Here is a 13,704-nt window from a genome sequence, read left to right on the forward strand (position 1 = left end):
GTCCGTATTTTTACTTGATGGATCGCTGGCCGGCGGGAATGCCAGAGAAATGCTGGGGCTGTTGAGCGCTGGTCGTCCGATACCGAGCTGTGTCTGGCAGGGTCGCAGGGCCAGCAGGGGGCCAGCAGGCCCAGCAGGGCTTTGTTGAATTGCAGGGTTCACTTAGCGTCCCTCAACACCGACCGCTCCTTCCCGTTCCCCAGTCCCAACCAACCAGAGCACGGCCGGTCGCTCTGGCACAGGACTTGCGCGCCGCCCCAGTGAGATTCTTTCGGTCAACGAAGCATTCCAGCGACGGTGCGAATAATTGTATTCGCCGACCCACCACATTCGTCCCATCCCATCGCTGCCCCCCAAGACAGCACAACTACACAGCTCTCCCAGATCCTTCCTTCAACATTCAGACAATTCCTATTCTTGTCAAATCCAACATCACCCTGACTTCTCGCCGTATCCTCCCGCCAGTTGAGTTCCTTCTGATCCGACCCCGAAACCCTTGAAATAAGAATAGTCGAGGTATGTTGGGCTTCCTTCTCCCTTCGCATCAAGTTCCCCTCAGCTCCGCAGAACAAAACACCCATTCCTGTTTTTTTGGTCAATTTCCCTCCAATCTTCTTCCACACTCCTCTTCTTTCATACTTAATCGAATTTGCGGCCTGCCTTTGCACATTGACAAGAGTCCGGTCAGTCTGACGATTCGGTCGATTCAAGTTTGAATTTCTTTGCAACCTCGAACTTCCATTCAATCGAAATCCGGACCTGTAAATACAGCCCATAAACTGTGTGCACTTTCTTGTCAGCATACTACAACCTAAATCAAAGCTTGAGCTGACCTGTTTTGAACAGTAAACACACTTCAAATCCTATACAATGGCCGCCAAATCCATCCTCGAGGCCGACGGAAAGGCTATCCTCAACTACCACCTTACCAGAGCCCCAGTCATCAAGCCTTCTCCTCTCCCAAAGTCCTCCACACACAACGCTCCTCCAAAGCTCGCCTCGCTATACTTCCCAGAAGATGCAGAGGTGATGTCCATTCTCGACCAGGCCGAGACCTCATACCCTTGGCTTCTGGTTCCAGGCTCAAAGTTCGTTGCAAAGCCAGATCAATTGATCAAGCGCCGAGGCAAAAGTGGACTATTAGCTCTGAACAAGACTTGGCCAGAGGCAAAGGCGTGGATTGCTGCTCGTGCTGGAAAGGAACAAAAGGTTGAGACCACAGTTGGCTACCTCAGACAATTCTTGGTTGAGCCATTTGTACCTCATCCAGACGGAACCGAATACTATATCAACATCAACTCGCAAAGAGAGGTATGTTTACCTTTTCCATACTTTCCCCCAAAGGCTGGTTGGCGGCCCGAAAGCAGGAGCTGGACTGCAAAGAATTATTTGCCGACCAGTAGCGCTTTGCAGATCCAAAAGACCTTTTGGCACTCAAGCGAATGCCAGAAAATCGAAGTTTGGAACACTGCGAAAGTGGCTTTTGCATGTGGGCTCCAACGTCCCTTTTGTTTCTGTCGGCCCTGATTCGGCAGGAGATATGGTACGGACGAGCGGAGGCTAAGGAACACATTTCCAATATGGCCCACTATTGTCATCAAACACCAACCTCCCCAATTGCAATTTCGTACCTGCATCTGCATGTGCGTTATCGTTGCCGCTGTCAGGGTTACCGCAACCCGCTGCTACTTGCCGGGTGTTTACTGTTACGCCATCCTTCATTCGTCCTCCGATGAAACACTACCTTCCCTCTGCCACGTGCTGACCATGTTCTTTGATAGGGTGACTGGATTCTCTTCACACACGAGGGAGGTGTTGATGTTGGTGACGTCGATGCCAAAGCCGAGAAGATTTTGATTCCTGTCGACCTTTCCGAATACCCATCCAACGAAGAGATTGCTGCCACGCTCCTCAAGAAGGTTCCAAAGGGTGTTCACAATGTCCTCGTCGACTTCATTACCAGACTGTACGCTGTCTACGTCGACTGCCAGTTTACATACCTCGAGATCAACCCTCTCGTTGTCATTCCAAACGCCGATGCTACTTCTGCAGAGGTTCACTTCTTGGATTTGGCTGCTAAGCTTGATCAGACTGCTGAGTTTGAGTGCGGTGTCAAATGGGCCATTGCACGCTCACCAGCTGCTCTTGGAATGGCTGCCATAAAGGCATCCGATGGAAAGGTCAACATCGATGCTGGCCCACCTATGGAGTTCCCAGCTCCCTTCGGTCGTGACATGAGCAAGGAGGAGGCATACATTGCCGAACTCGATGCTAAGACTGGTGCATCTCTCAAGCTTACCATCCTGAACGCCAACGGCCGTGTATGGACTTTGGTTGCTGGTGGTGGTGCTTCCGTTGTCTACGCTGATGCTATTGCCAGCAGTGGTTTCGCTGATGAGCTCGCCAACTATGGTGAATACTCTGGTGCACCAACTGAGACACAAACCTTCCACTACGCCCGCACAGTTCTCGACCTTATGCTCCGTGCCCCTATCACACCTGAGGGCAAGGTCCTCTTCATTGGTGGTGGTATTGCCAACTTCACCAATGTGGCCTCCACTTTCAAGGGTGTCATCCGCGCTCTTCGCGAGGTTGCACCCCAGCTTATCGAGCACAATGTTCAGATCTGGGTCAGACGTGCTGGACCTAACTACCAGGAGGGATTGAAGAACATCAAGTCTGTCGGACAAGAGTTGAAGTTGAACATGCACGTATACGGACCAGATATGCACGTCAGTGGTATTGTTCCTCTCGCTCTCATCCCTGGGAGATTGGCAGAGAGCAAGGTGGAGGAGTTCAAGGCTTAGAGGCTCGATGAAAGATGGTTTACTTATTTTGTTGGGAGCATTTTGTTGGAACAAGGAAGCAGCTCCTTACATGGCGTACAAATTTGTTGCTTGCTTAGGAACTTTACAATAGATACTCATAATGCCCTTCCTCCTCCATTTTCATGACAAAGTCAAACCCTGGGTCAACTCTTCTGTATTTCATTGTATGGGTAGGCAAAAAAGTATGTGTCGTCCGTATATTTTATTCCGACTAGTAATTGTGTTGGATTTCTAGATTATTACAGGACATTCGCATCACAATATCACCTCACGTGCAATAGCCTCATGCGCTCGGGAGTATCCAGGGGCCCCATTACTGACAAGTCAACCCTAAAAGCCACCAAAGTTTTTCTACCTTCCGTCATGCCCTCTCCTTCCCTCCCAATGGATGCGAAGCCCCTGTCCACTTCAAAACTGACGCCGAAATAGTCCTCTTCTCCCACTTCAAACAAAGCCGAACCAAAACACAAAAGAAAAGAAATACTCTATTTTTAACAACACTCACCTGGGAGTCACTGTGCATTATCAACCCATCCATCGCAAATAATCCCATACACACGCCTTCGGCATACTTATGCTATGAATGTGACTATCGTGACACAAAGACCTCCGCCTCTCCGATGGTGTGTGTGCTCGTGGATGTAGGATCGGACCGTTGCCATCAGCCACACACGTACATCACTGACTCTATGTTCCGATTCCGAGACCGAAAAGAGAAAGTGGGATGGATGGATGGACGCATATATCATTGCCCGTTATGGTTCTCAAGTACTATAGGATTTCATTCATTCATTTTGATGAATCCATGTCACCGAGTTACTGTGTGAGAGCCGTCCTGGTGCTGTAATGTGGTGTTGTGACATGAAAACCCCCCGAGACCAGTCGGAGTCCGGATGGGGGATATTAGGAAGGAACATTTTGACAGAACAGGATAGGATGTAGGCCACATGATCAGACTTGAAGTAATTGATACAGGAAGGTGGTATGATAAAGTGTGGGTTTGGGGTAGAGATGAGGGAATGTTCGGGGTGTTTATGGTTGGGCTGGCGAGTCTGTGTACCTTAATTGGAGTGATGCACGGCGGGGCTGGGCGTGGCGTTTGTTGACTTGATGGTGGTATCGGCGAGTTTTTATTGAAGTTTAAGCGAGTGCGATACTGCTTCGTGTGGAAATCTTTTGGGAGTGAGAAACATGGAAACATGTGTCATAGTGATTACGGATGTGTCTGTATCTTGCATTATGAACTTAAGATAAGTATGTGCCAACCTGCAGGCTCTCGCTTAGTGGAAGATTGCTGCAAAGTTGTTCCTCGTCTTGAACATTTTCCCCATTGATCGATGGGCAGGACAGCGACGAGTCAGAAAAGGAATATGGTACCGTATTCAATTGATGCTGAGTTGACGATTCGCAAATCAAGACGCACTTGACAACAGTCCTTGAAGAAATACTTCGATTCGAGGTCTTTGTTGACAACATAGATGAAACACGTGGATGCAGCGAGTTGCAGGCGAGTCGATACCTGCTACTCGAAAGGAGGTAGAAAAAACCATGTTAAAGGGAAAACTCGTGACATCTAATACAATTGTGCTGTGTACATTTCTATTGCCTTCAATCTTCTGGACGTCAACAGTGGTTCTGTGATTGGACTCAATAAACACATCATAGCTTTTTATGCTTCTCTAGTAATTGGAGAAAATCCACTTTCAAGGAACACTTAGACTCAGTGGAGAGTAGAGAGAGCAACGGGTTCTCTGCTGCAGTTCTCGGTGTGATGAGGGATACTCGACAAAATACGAGGCTGGGCATTGTGCCAGAGAAAGCGAGCTCGTATTGGCAGAAAGGCACTTTAGCCGCGAGAGTTGTGCAGCCAGATTTTGCAGCATCAAAGAATCTTTACAAGCCAATGGTCATTTGTCTGTCCTCTGTTTTTGTTTATGACATTCGTTCGACTTGAATGTTTATATCTTCACTTTCTTACCTGGGTGGGAGCTAATTCCCCAGAAGCAGGGCAGGAAACACGCTATCCTTTTAGGTGCATCCCAGCCGATCTCCCGCCAAACGGTCAGCCAAACAAAGCAAGCCTGGTAGCCAGACCTAGCCGAAAGAGGAATCGCGCCAGGCCGTATCAGCATGCAGATTCAAGATTGATATGAAGCAATCCCAGCCCCTCCTTCCTTCGAGTCTCGAGTTCGTTTCTCTTTCCTCTTGTTGCAACCAAAATCCAACGTCAGTCGTTACTTTGCGCAGCTCGTAGTTCTCTCTCGATATCTCGGAGTTCGAGTCGTTCATTTCTAGAGGAACAGACTGAGATCATAGGCGGAAACTCGGTACATTACTAGGAATTTGGAGTTCGAGCAACAATGTTTCGATTGGTACGTTGAATTCCCGCTTCAGTGTTGGTAGCGACGACACCTCATGCGCGCACCCGCGCAACCGCCGAATACCTACTTCTGCTGGAATATGTGTTTCACAAGCAGATCATAGTAGACCCTGATCCTCGTCTCCAACTTTTTCTTAGACATTTCGCTAATCCGATTGATCACCTACCAGGTCCAGCTCGCGACCCTTGCGCTCCTTGCGACCTCCACCTTCGCTGTCCAGACAATCACCATCAATGGAGCGGATCTAGTCAATTCGGTCACTGGAGATCGATTTCAGATCGTTGGTGTCGCGTACCAACCGGCGGGAAGTTCAGGTTATAATCCCGGATCAGATCCCCTAAGTGATAAGGATATTTGCTTGCGCGATGCTGCATTGATGCAACGATTGGGTCCGTATCTCTGTACAAGGTCAAAACGTCGATTCGAAAGAGACTGATTGGAGTAGGGGTGAACGCTATTCGGGTCTACAATGTCGATCCAAACGTCAATCATGATGCTGTAAGTCTACGAGGTTATTCTGAAATCATTTGGCCTACCCAGCCGTCTGCATGTCCAGGTCCAACTTTGGCCACCCAAAGCTTATGATATATATCAATACTGACTCTAGATAGTGTGCTAGTATATTCAATGCCGTGAGTTACGCCCAAAATGCACTGCGGTTTGATACTGATTTTGCAGGTCGGTATTTATATGATCCTGGACGTGAACTCCCCTCTGGCTGGTGAAAATATTGATCGGAGCGCACCATGGGAGAGCTACTACCTGGGCTACGTCAATCGCACCTTTGCAGTAGTGGAGGCTTTCAAGGGCTACCCAAACACAATGATGTTCTTCTCTGGTAACGAGGTCATCAACGACCTACCTACTGGCAAGACCGTTCCTCCATATATGAGAGTCAGTTAGACAACTCCTCGACATCTACTATGACTAATTTGTCTAGGCTATCACTAGAGATCTCAAGAATTACGTTGCAAAGCATTGCGACCGAAAGATTCCTGTGGGATACAGCGCTGCAGATGTCCGCGAAATCCTTCTTGATACATGGAACTACCTTCAGTGTACCACGACTGGAGACACCTCAGATCCTTCTAGAGTCGATGTCTTTGCCCTCAACAGCTACTCCTGGTGTGGCGAGTCAACCTTCCAGAGAGCTCAGTATGATGTCCTCGTGTCAGATTTCGCCAAGACTAGTGTCCCGGTCTACTTCTCCGAATATGGCTGCAATGTGCCATACCCAAGAGTCTTTACCGAAGTCCCTGTTCTCTATGGGCCTCTTGTAACCCCTGTTCTCTCAGGAGGTCTGGTTTACGAGTACACGCAAGAGACGTCGAACTACGGACTTGTCACCTTGAACAGTGACGGAACTGCAGATCTTCTCGGGGAGTACGATACGCTCCAGAAGCAATTCAATACCCTCAATGGCACCGAACTCCAAAGCATGACCGCCGCAAATACTACCAACAGTCCTCCAAATTGTACCGCCTCATTGATCACTAATGATGGCTTCAACAACAACTTCACAATCCCTGCAGTCCCTCCTGGAGTCCAGGATCTGATCGACAACGGCGTTGCCAATGCCCCGGTCGGTAAGATCATTCCAGTCACAGCTACCAAGGTCACTCAGCAAGTAAAGCAAAGTAATGGGGATGTCATTCAAGGTCTGGCTATCACTCCATTGCCTGAAGATCAAAGCAATAATCCGTCAGGGGCAACCACAACAACGAGTGCAGCTCCAGCAGCTACAACCACCAAGAAGAGTGGAGCAGTGGATGTTCGTGCTAGCGCTACCCTACTGGTAGGTGTAGCTGCTTTGGTGGTGGGTTGGACGTCGTTACTTTGAACCTTGGGATTGTGCCTTCTTATATTCTTGCACATATTTGAGCGAATGCTTGACGAGAAATGAGATCTGTTCGTTATTGATACTTATTCCTTTTGCCATTCTCTGTTGTAGATGGAGTACCTTCGAGTTGGTGAAGAAGTACTGCATATATGTTTGATGAAGCGATGCATAGCTGTAAGCATTATACTGAGCGAATTCATGTCGATACGTTCTTCTTTCTTCATCTGTTGTGAATTCCGCCCTTGCTGTAAACCCGAAGCCATTCTGAAAGTTATTATGCAATGTTGTGGCTCCGCGATTTCCTGGATGACCTTGGGAACACTGAGGTACTGAGTCTGAAATCTCAATGTCCGTTTTGGGGTAATCATACTCTATTGAGGTTGAGAATCTACTATCAGCACCAGACTAAGAATCTATACATTTCTTCAATATTCTCAATTTAACATTCGATCCATCTCATCGTCCAAATCATTTCCATTCCTGAAATTGAGCAGTGTCAAAATGCAAACTACGAATACGGATCCATCATAAGCTCCCGATCCAAAAAAAAAAAAAAAAAAAAAAAATATGCAGTCAAACCTTGTGCAATTGCTTTCTCTCCCTGCACCTCGTGATTACCGAAGCAGATACTTGATTATCCTACTCTTCGCGATTTCTGATCCTTATCTCGTTTCCTAGTGTACTTTGCTCATACAGCCGACGACCTCAGCGTAATGATCTCTCTCGCAAGTACCCTTGAGATAACGACTCCTAGGGTTTGTTCCTGATATCCTTTCGAAAAAAAGCCCCTCCTCTTGAAAGACCGTACATCCGAACGCTCGGTTGTGTTTTCTTGCGTCCATTCGTTACTCAGTAACTCCTCACTCACCTCATGGCGGATGCCCCTTTGGACCTAGCTCTTTAGCATTCTTACTAGATAGGGAAGGCATATCATGTTGGGCTCGGGACCCCGACATCAGAAAGGGAGAGAGCTGAAGATGGCCGGTTGGGGGGAACTGTGAAAAAGGAACGGGGGCAGGTACATGAGGGATAGGTGAGAGTATAATTTCAGGAAACGATGTGAAGAGCAGACTCTTGATGGGAAAAGTGTATCCAAGTTTCGGAGACTTACATGACATCGCCTGGAAGATCGGCTGCGGCGTGACTGAGGACAGGTTTTGGTTCTCCTTTGTTTACTTTATTTATTATTTATCTTAAGTGGACTTGAAGATCGTCAACTCCCTCTACTGTGAACCCAACCTGTGCAAATATAAACGCCATCATTCAAACACTGACCAGGTACCCACCATATGCAACAATCACATACATATCATACAAGCAACTAACACCTTCTTCTTCCAAATGCATAAATCATCATTATCGTCATCCTTCGGCAGCTCAGAGCTTCGTAACTAAATCCCTCGACATCGTATCACTCAACCTCCTCGGAAGAAGCGAATCACCACTCGATCCAGCACCATCTGAACCTCCACCTCCATACGAACCACCTCCACTAGACCCAGGTCCCGGTCCAGGTCCACCGACAGTTCGTCGACTATTCTCCTGGATCCGGAATCTCATCAGCCAGCGAACGTGCATACTAGTAGTCTGCTGCATGCTCCTAATCTCAGCTAGCTCGTTCTTGATAGGGATTGTCTCGTTGAATAGCATTGTCGTCTGCTTTGCTTCTGATTCGGTGAGACTGCTTGATAGGTGGCTTAGGTTACTCTCTTGTGCTTCCAGTAGAGAGAGAAGATACTGGTGACCGGAGTCGAGAGGCTCCGTGTTGGCTGGTTCGGGGAGATTGGGTAGTGATGATGGACTGGATAGGTCTGTTGCGTAGAGAGGTTGGCTGAAGTCTCGAGAAGTGCCGCTTTCCATGAATCTGATGCGGCGTTCTTGTCTCTGGTTGGCTTCTGTGAGAGTACGAACTTCGGATCTGAGTTCGCCAATTTCCCTCCGAAGCATGTCTGTCATGGGTCCGACCGTCTTTAGACTACATTCATCTGTATGCAGATGAAGATCTTTCCGTTTCGCCTCGTGTTGACAGCCATATGCAGCCCAGCGACAAGGTGCTATGACATCAGAACATTCCTTATCGTGCTCGGATACCCTGCATCGTAGAATTTCGAGCCCGCAATGCTCACACTGCTTGAACCTTTCCTTACACAGCTCTTCACGATGCTCTTCCATCTCTACCTCGAGTAGAGATTCCAGACAGTCAGGGCAGTCGGTTTCATAGTGAAGACACCCTCTACTGGCGTATTTTCTTTTAACATTCTCGGGACACTCCTTTTCCGTATTCCTGCCAGGACATCTCATAATGGTCTCCGGACAATACTTCTCCAGGTGATTCGCAAGCATGGAGCGAGCAAATGAGAGAGTACAGCATGGACATCTCGCTTTCAAGCTATCGAGCTGGTTGAGAATAATCTTTGGCGCTCGTTTCAACGAGCTGACATCCTGATCCAGCGTCGACCGATCAATAGGACAAGTCTTGCTGTGAATAACAGACTCTTCGATACATGAGCGGCAGAAAATGTGGTCACATTCTGTCACGACGGGATCGACTAGCGGACAGTGACAGATCGGGCAGACGAGATTCTCATCCACAGCCGTCTCATAAGTCACGGCTCTGAGATCGACGAAATGGACCAGGTTGAGATTCGACGGTTTCCTGCTTCGCTTCAACTGTAATACGGACTCGGAATGGCGCGGGGACATGCTAAAGTCGCTGGCGGGTGTGTTGGGTGGTGGTCGGTTGCCCTCGAACGGGAGACGGATTTCATCGCTTGAGTATTGGGAAACGACGTATGCTTGGGGCGAGGATGGATTACCAGGAGTGTATCCTGTTGGTGTCACGGTGCCGGACATCCTGCTTGCTGTTTTTGGTAGATATTCGAGTGCCCAAATGACTTTGAGACACGTACGACTCGGGCATGCGGAAGATGTCGCGGCAAGTGTTGGCTCTGGATGAGGCAGTACCGACTTTCAGTACTGATCCTTCTTTTAAGAAAGATAACACAATTGAGACTCTACAAGCCAGTAATTCGAGATTGAAAAAGTGTTGTTTATTGTTGAGTTCACTTTCGGGTAACAGGACAGAGGGATTCACATGTATGTGGTTGGTAGCGGGACCTAGTCTCGCTCCGATTTCAACCTATTGGCTGAGAACAAGGGTTGAAAGCCGGCACTGCAAGACGCTGCTGCTACATGCTCCCGAATCCACGGCACAGAATGGAGCAGGCCTACATATCTCGCTGCAGGTACCGTATATGATAGCATTTGATCGAGAATGAATTCGTCGTTACCATACTGAATGGTCAGATTCTTCTCAATGGAAATATGTAGATGCAATTACTAAGCTACGGTAACCGTTGGCAGTGGGGGATCTCGTTTTGGACGAGTCAGCTGGCTTGTGGACGGATCTGTCTTGAGAGGGACCTGGCTTGCTGTTTGGCTTTATGAGAGAGTGGAGTGTTTCCCATCTCATTCCTCCACTGCCACCTGGGATGATTGCTGTAAAGCTGACTGATGCGTTAAAACAATGGGGCTTTCACATTCGAAGCATACACGAACAACATCCTCAAAATTGAGTAAACAGTTTTAGAATTAAACATCGTATCCAATTCGTTCATATTCTTAACAAGATACGTACGTGCCCTAGAGCTTTGGTACCAAAGGAGATGTAAGATGAAAGACAATATATTTCGAGTGTAGGGTCCTAATCGACCGTTGCCCACCCATCTCGGACCGTATATCATTCATAACCAACCCATCCGTAGACAGACATAGTCGATCCGATCCGATAATGCACCTGCCAGATATCACCCGCTCAAAGCCAAGCCATACCCAGTATCCCAAAGTATCAAACCAAAGACACAACACCTGAAGCGCTCATCATACAAGGAAGCACAACCTTTGTTCATACCAACCGACACCCAGCCCGCCTACTGATAAACCATGAAACAAAAAAGATTGAGAGAGATCTTTCCCATCCGTATAGGTATCCGAAAACATAACACCTGCAAAACAGCCCGTTCTCCGACGACGAAAGGAAATCGTTCTATGTAACTATGATGTGTCTTTTTTTCATAAAACCCATTGAAGTCGCCGCTTCGTAGCCCACCCAAAAGCAATGCAGCCCAAACACCGTCACAAAAATATGCAATGCGCGCTCAAAATCAAGCCATCATTATAGGATGGAAACACCATCTCCTACTTAAACAGTGGTATCGAAATCGATTGTTGCGCCGTTACTGTCTCAAGGAATTTGGTGGTGGGTAGGTCGTGGGAAGAATTTGTACAGAGAGGATTCGTTGAGGTTAAAAGTGCCGTAACCGGAGGATTATCGATGCCAGGGAGAGTGCCCGCCAGATGGTAATGACAAGAATGCGAAATGTCAATTAATGCGATGATGGAAGATCCACTCTGCTAATGGGTGGAACAGAAGAAGAGTCAATCTACCAACGTCGGTTCAGGTGTTGCATTCTGGCTGGGCTAACACTCTGTGGCGGGCTGGCCATCGACATACCGGTGCTTGGGTTGACGATCGGGATGGCGTTACGAACCCGAGTAGCAGCTGGTTGATGAAGTTTGAGAGGCGTTGGTTGGCTCTGGTAAGAAGGCATGTATGGAACGGAGTTGGAGTTGAGGGTGAAGTTGGAGTCTGGCGCTACTTGGTGGGATTGGGGGCTGGATTCTGGGGACCCACTTGACAGCGAAGAGCGATCCGACGACGAGGAATGGATCGAGACCATATCACTCTCGGTGAGGAGGTTTGGACAGAACTCCAAGTCATCGTCGAGGTCGAATGATCGACCAGCTTCAAAGCGCTGACGGAAGCTTGTTACGACTGCAGCCTCCTCGAGGTCTTTTCTGGCTCCCCGGAATTGCTTGTGAGCATTTTGCGACAGACGAGGAGCTCTGCGGCCACGACCACTGTGATGTGATGATGAGGCTGATTGTGCATTTGCAGAGGTAGGGTGTTGATGAGTGTTGTAATGGTAGAAGGACGACATTTTATCGGCTCATTAATGGGATCGAGTCGGTGGGTTGATGGTTGGTTGGGGGTTGGTTCTGATGCGACCGAGAGGCTGTGAAGAGCAATGCAGCGGTGTGGCAGAGATTTCTTGATGTTGATGGTAGGGTAGTAGAAGGATTCGACACAGACGAGTATTAATGAAGTTATAGCGAACTGATTGTGGTTGTAGTTGTAGTTGTAGTTATGTATGGAGTCGAGAGATATCGGGCGAAGGTGGGAATGGGCTGTTGAGGTAGGGTGAGGTGAGAGAAGGAGGTTGGAGCATATGAGCGAGGAGCGAGGGGAGGGGGAAGCGGACGGGAAGAGAGGGAGGGAATGAATGAATGGGTGTGAGTGGAAGAGGCGAAGGCCTGTAGCCGCTTGGCCGCAATGGGTACTAGTGGGTGTTCGGTGTTTAACACAGCTGCCCCACGGGCGTAGCGAGCCAACAGCAGCACGGCGATGGGCCGATGGTGGGCGCGCCCATGACGACCCTTTGCGCCAGTGAGCGAGCGAGCGAGTGGCATCTGGAGGTCTGGAGGCCTGACAGCGGGCCTGAGGAATGCGTCCGAGCCCATCCGATCCTTGGATCCTTGGACTGGAGTGGATTGTCCTCTCCTCTCCGTCCCTTTGTTGTGTCAACAAATGGACGGCCTCCATATATTGATCGACCTTCTCTCTTCTGCCCTGCCGCTGCATCGTTGAATAGAGGCAATACCATTGCCAGTGCAGTCTGAAGATCCGTCATCTCGGACATTGCATTGTCCAGAGCTGCACAGTTGCTTCGAGCCAGCTTTTCAAGATACTACGGCATCCCATAATCCCATTGATCTGTGAGCACCCGCACCCGCCCTCACCGAGGAGAGCGAGAGCTCGGAGCACTGCGCTCATTGGGGACTGGACGCTGGCTAGGAGCACCCTTCGCCACCCTGAAAATATCTGGAACCTGGATTGGCTGGGATCAGCAGGTCGCCCTGCCCGCTGGTTGGCGCCGTCAACCGCCGAGAAAGCATCTCTCCTCTCCTCTCCTCTCCAGCAAACACAGCACGACCACCAGCACCACCCCTCCATCCCGCATAAAGCTGCCATCTCGGTGCAACCTTGCTGGTTGCGGTGCGCTGCTGCTCTGCCACTCTGCCACTCTGCCACTCTGCCACTCCTGCTTGCTGCTGGACCCCTGTATGGACGGTGCTTGGTGCTTGCTTCTGCTCTGGCTGGCAGGGCTGGTCAACGCTTGGATCTCAAACATCCCCCTCCCCTCAACTACAACCCCTCCCTCGACCATGATGCTCCATTCTGTCTGCTCTGCTTCGCTCTGCTGCATCAGCCACCTCCCGGCAGACATTAAACGCAATCTATAATTGAACATGCATGAAGTGAAGCATGAATTGAACGCAGAATGCGTGGCGTTTACTGTAGTCGGAGCATTACGGCGATAGCAGCCGCTGTAAGCAAAGATAAAGCTCATCCAGCCATCTCTGTCCGCTTTCGTAGTGGTTGCAGCTGCAGCTGTAGCTTGCGCGCCTTGATGTTCCAGAACAAAAAATGGCCAATCAGGCCAGCTTCGATTTCTGTGACACGGCCACACCGCCCATATTGTTCCACTATACTACAGGGAGAAAGTTTTGTGAGTTGAAGATTGCTTGAAGATCA

General features: G+C 49.0%; 4 protein-coding genes across 5 annotated transcripts; 2 read left to right on the forward strand and 2 right to left on the reverse strand.

The window, feature by feature from the left end:
• Positions 1-552: 552 nt before the first annotated feature.
• ACL2 (glutathione synthetase ATP-binding domain-like protein) lies at positions 553-4,078 on the forward strand. Its single transcript, XM_058495714.1, has 3 exons — positions 553-795; positions 847-1,311; positions 1,782-4,078. Exons 2-3 carry the CDS (start codon positions 871-873, stop codon positions 2,805-2,807), a joined length of 1,467 nt encoding a protein of 488 aa, XP_058354442.1. The 5' UTR covers positions 553-795; positions 847-870; the 3' UTR covers positions 2,808-4,078.
• Positions 4,079-4,998: 920 nt separating this feature from the next.
• ONS95_002458 (uncharacterized protein) lies at positions 4,999-7,587 on the forward strand. Of its 2 annotated transcripts, XM_058495715.1 has the most exons (6): positions 4,999-5,200; positions 5,379-5,598; positions 5,655-5,707; positions 5,821-5,841; positions 5,888-6,103; positions 6,150-7,587. In XM_058495715.1, exons 1-6 carry the CDS (start codon positions 5,189-5,191, stop codon positions 7,047-7,049), a joined length of 1,422 nt encoding a protein of 473 aa, XP_058354443.1. In that variant the 5' UTR covers positions 4,999-5,188; the 3' UTR covers positions 7,050-7,587. The 2 variants fall into 2 exon arrangements, with proteins under 2 accessions (XP_058354443.1, XP_058354444.1); XM_058495716.1 differs by lacking the exon at positions 4,999-5,200 and having other exon boundaries at positions 5,220-5,598.
• Positions 7,588-8,426: 839 nt separating this feature from the next.
• On the reverse strand, positions 8,427-9,902 carry ONS95_002459 (uncharacterized protein; the record flags this gene model as incomplete). Its single annotated transcript, XM_058495717.1, has 1 exon — positions 8,427-9,902. The coding sequence occupies one exon, from the start codon at positions 9,900-9,902 to the stop codon at positions 8,427-8,429; it is 1,476 nt and encodes a 491-aa protein (XP_058354445.1).
• Positions 9,903-11,491: 1,589 nt separating this feature from the next.
• Positions 11,492-12,049, reverse strand: ONS95_002460 (uncharacterized protein; the record flags this gene model as incomplete). The annotated part of the gene is made up of 1 exon (XM_058495718.1): positions 11,492-12,049. One exon carries the CDS (start codon positions 12,047-12,049, stop codon positions 11,492-11,494), a length of 558 nt encoding a protein of 185 aa, XP_058354446.1.
• Positions 12,050-13,704: the final 1,655 nt, after the last annotated feature.

Source organism: Cadophora gregata (assembly GCF_030347475.1).
Source record: "Cadophora gregata isolate MNR1 chromosome Unknown scaffold_11, whole genome shotgun sequence".
In the NCBI taxonomy this organism is placed as follows: Eukaryota; Fungi; Ascomycota; class Leotiomycetes; order Helotiales; family Ploettnerulaceae; genus Cadophora; species Cadophora gregata.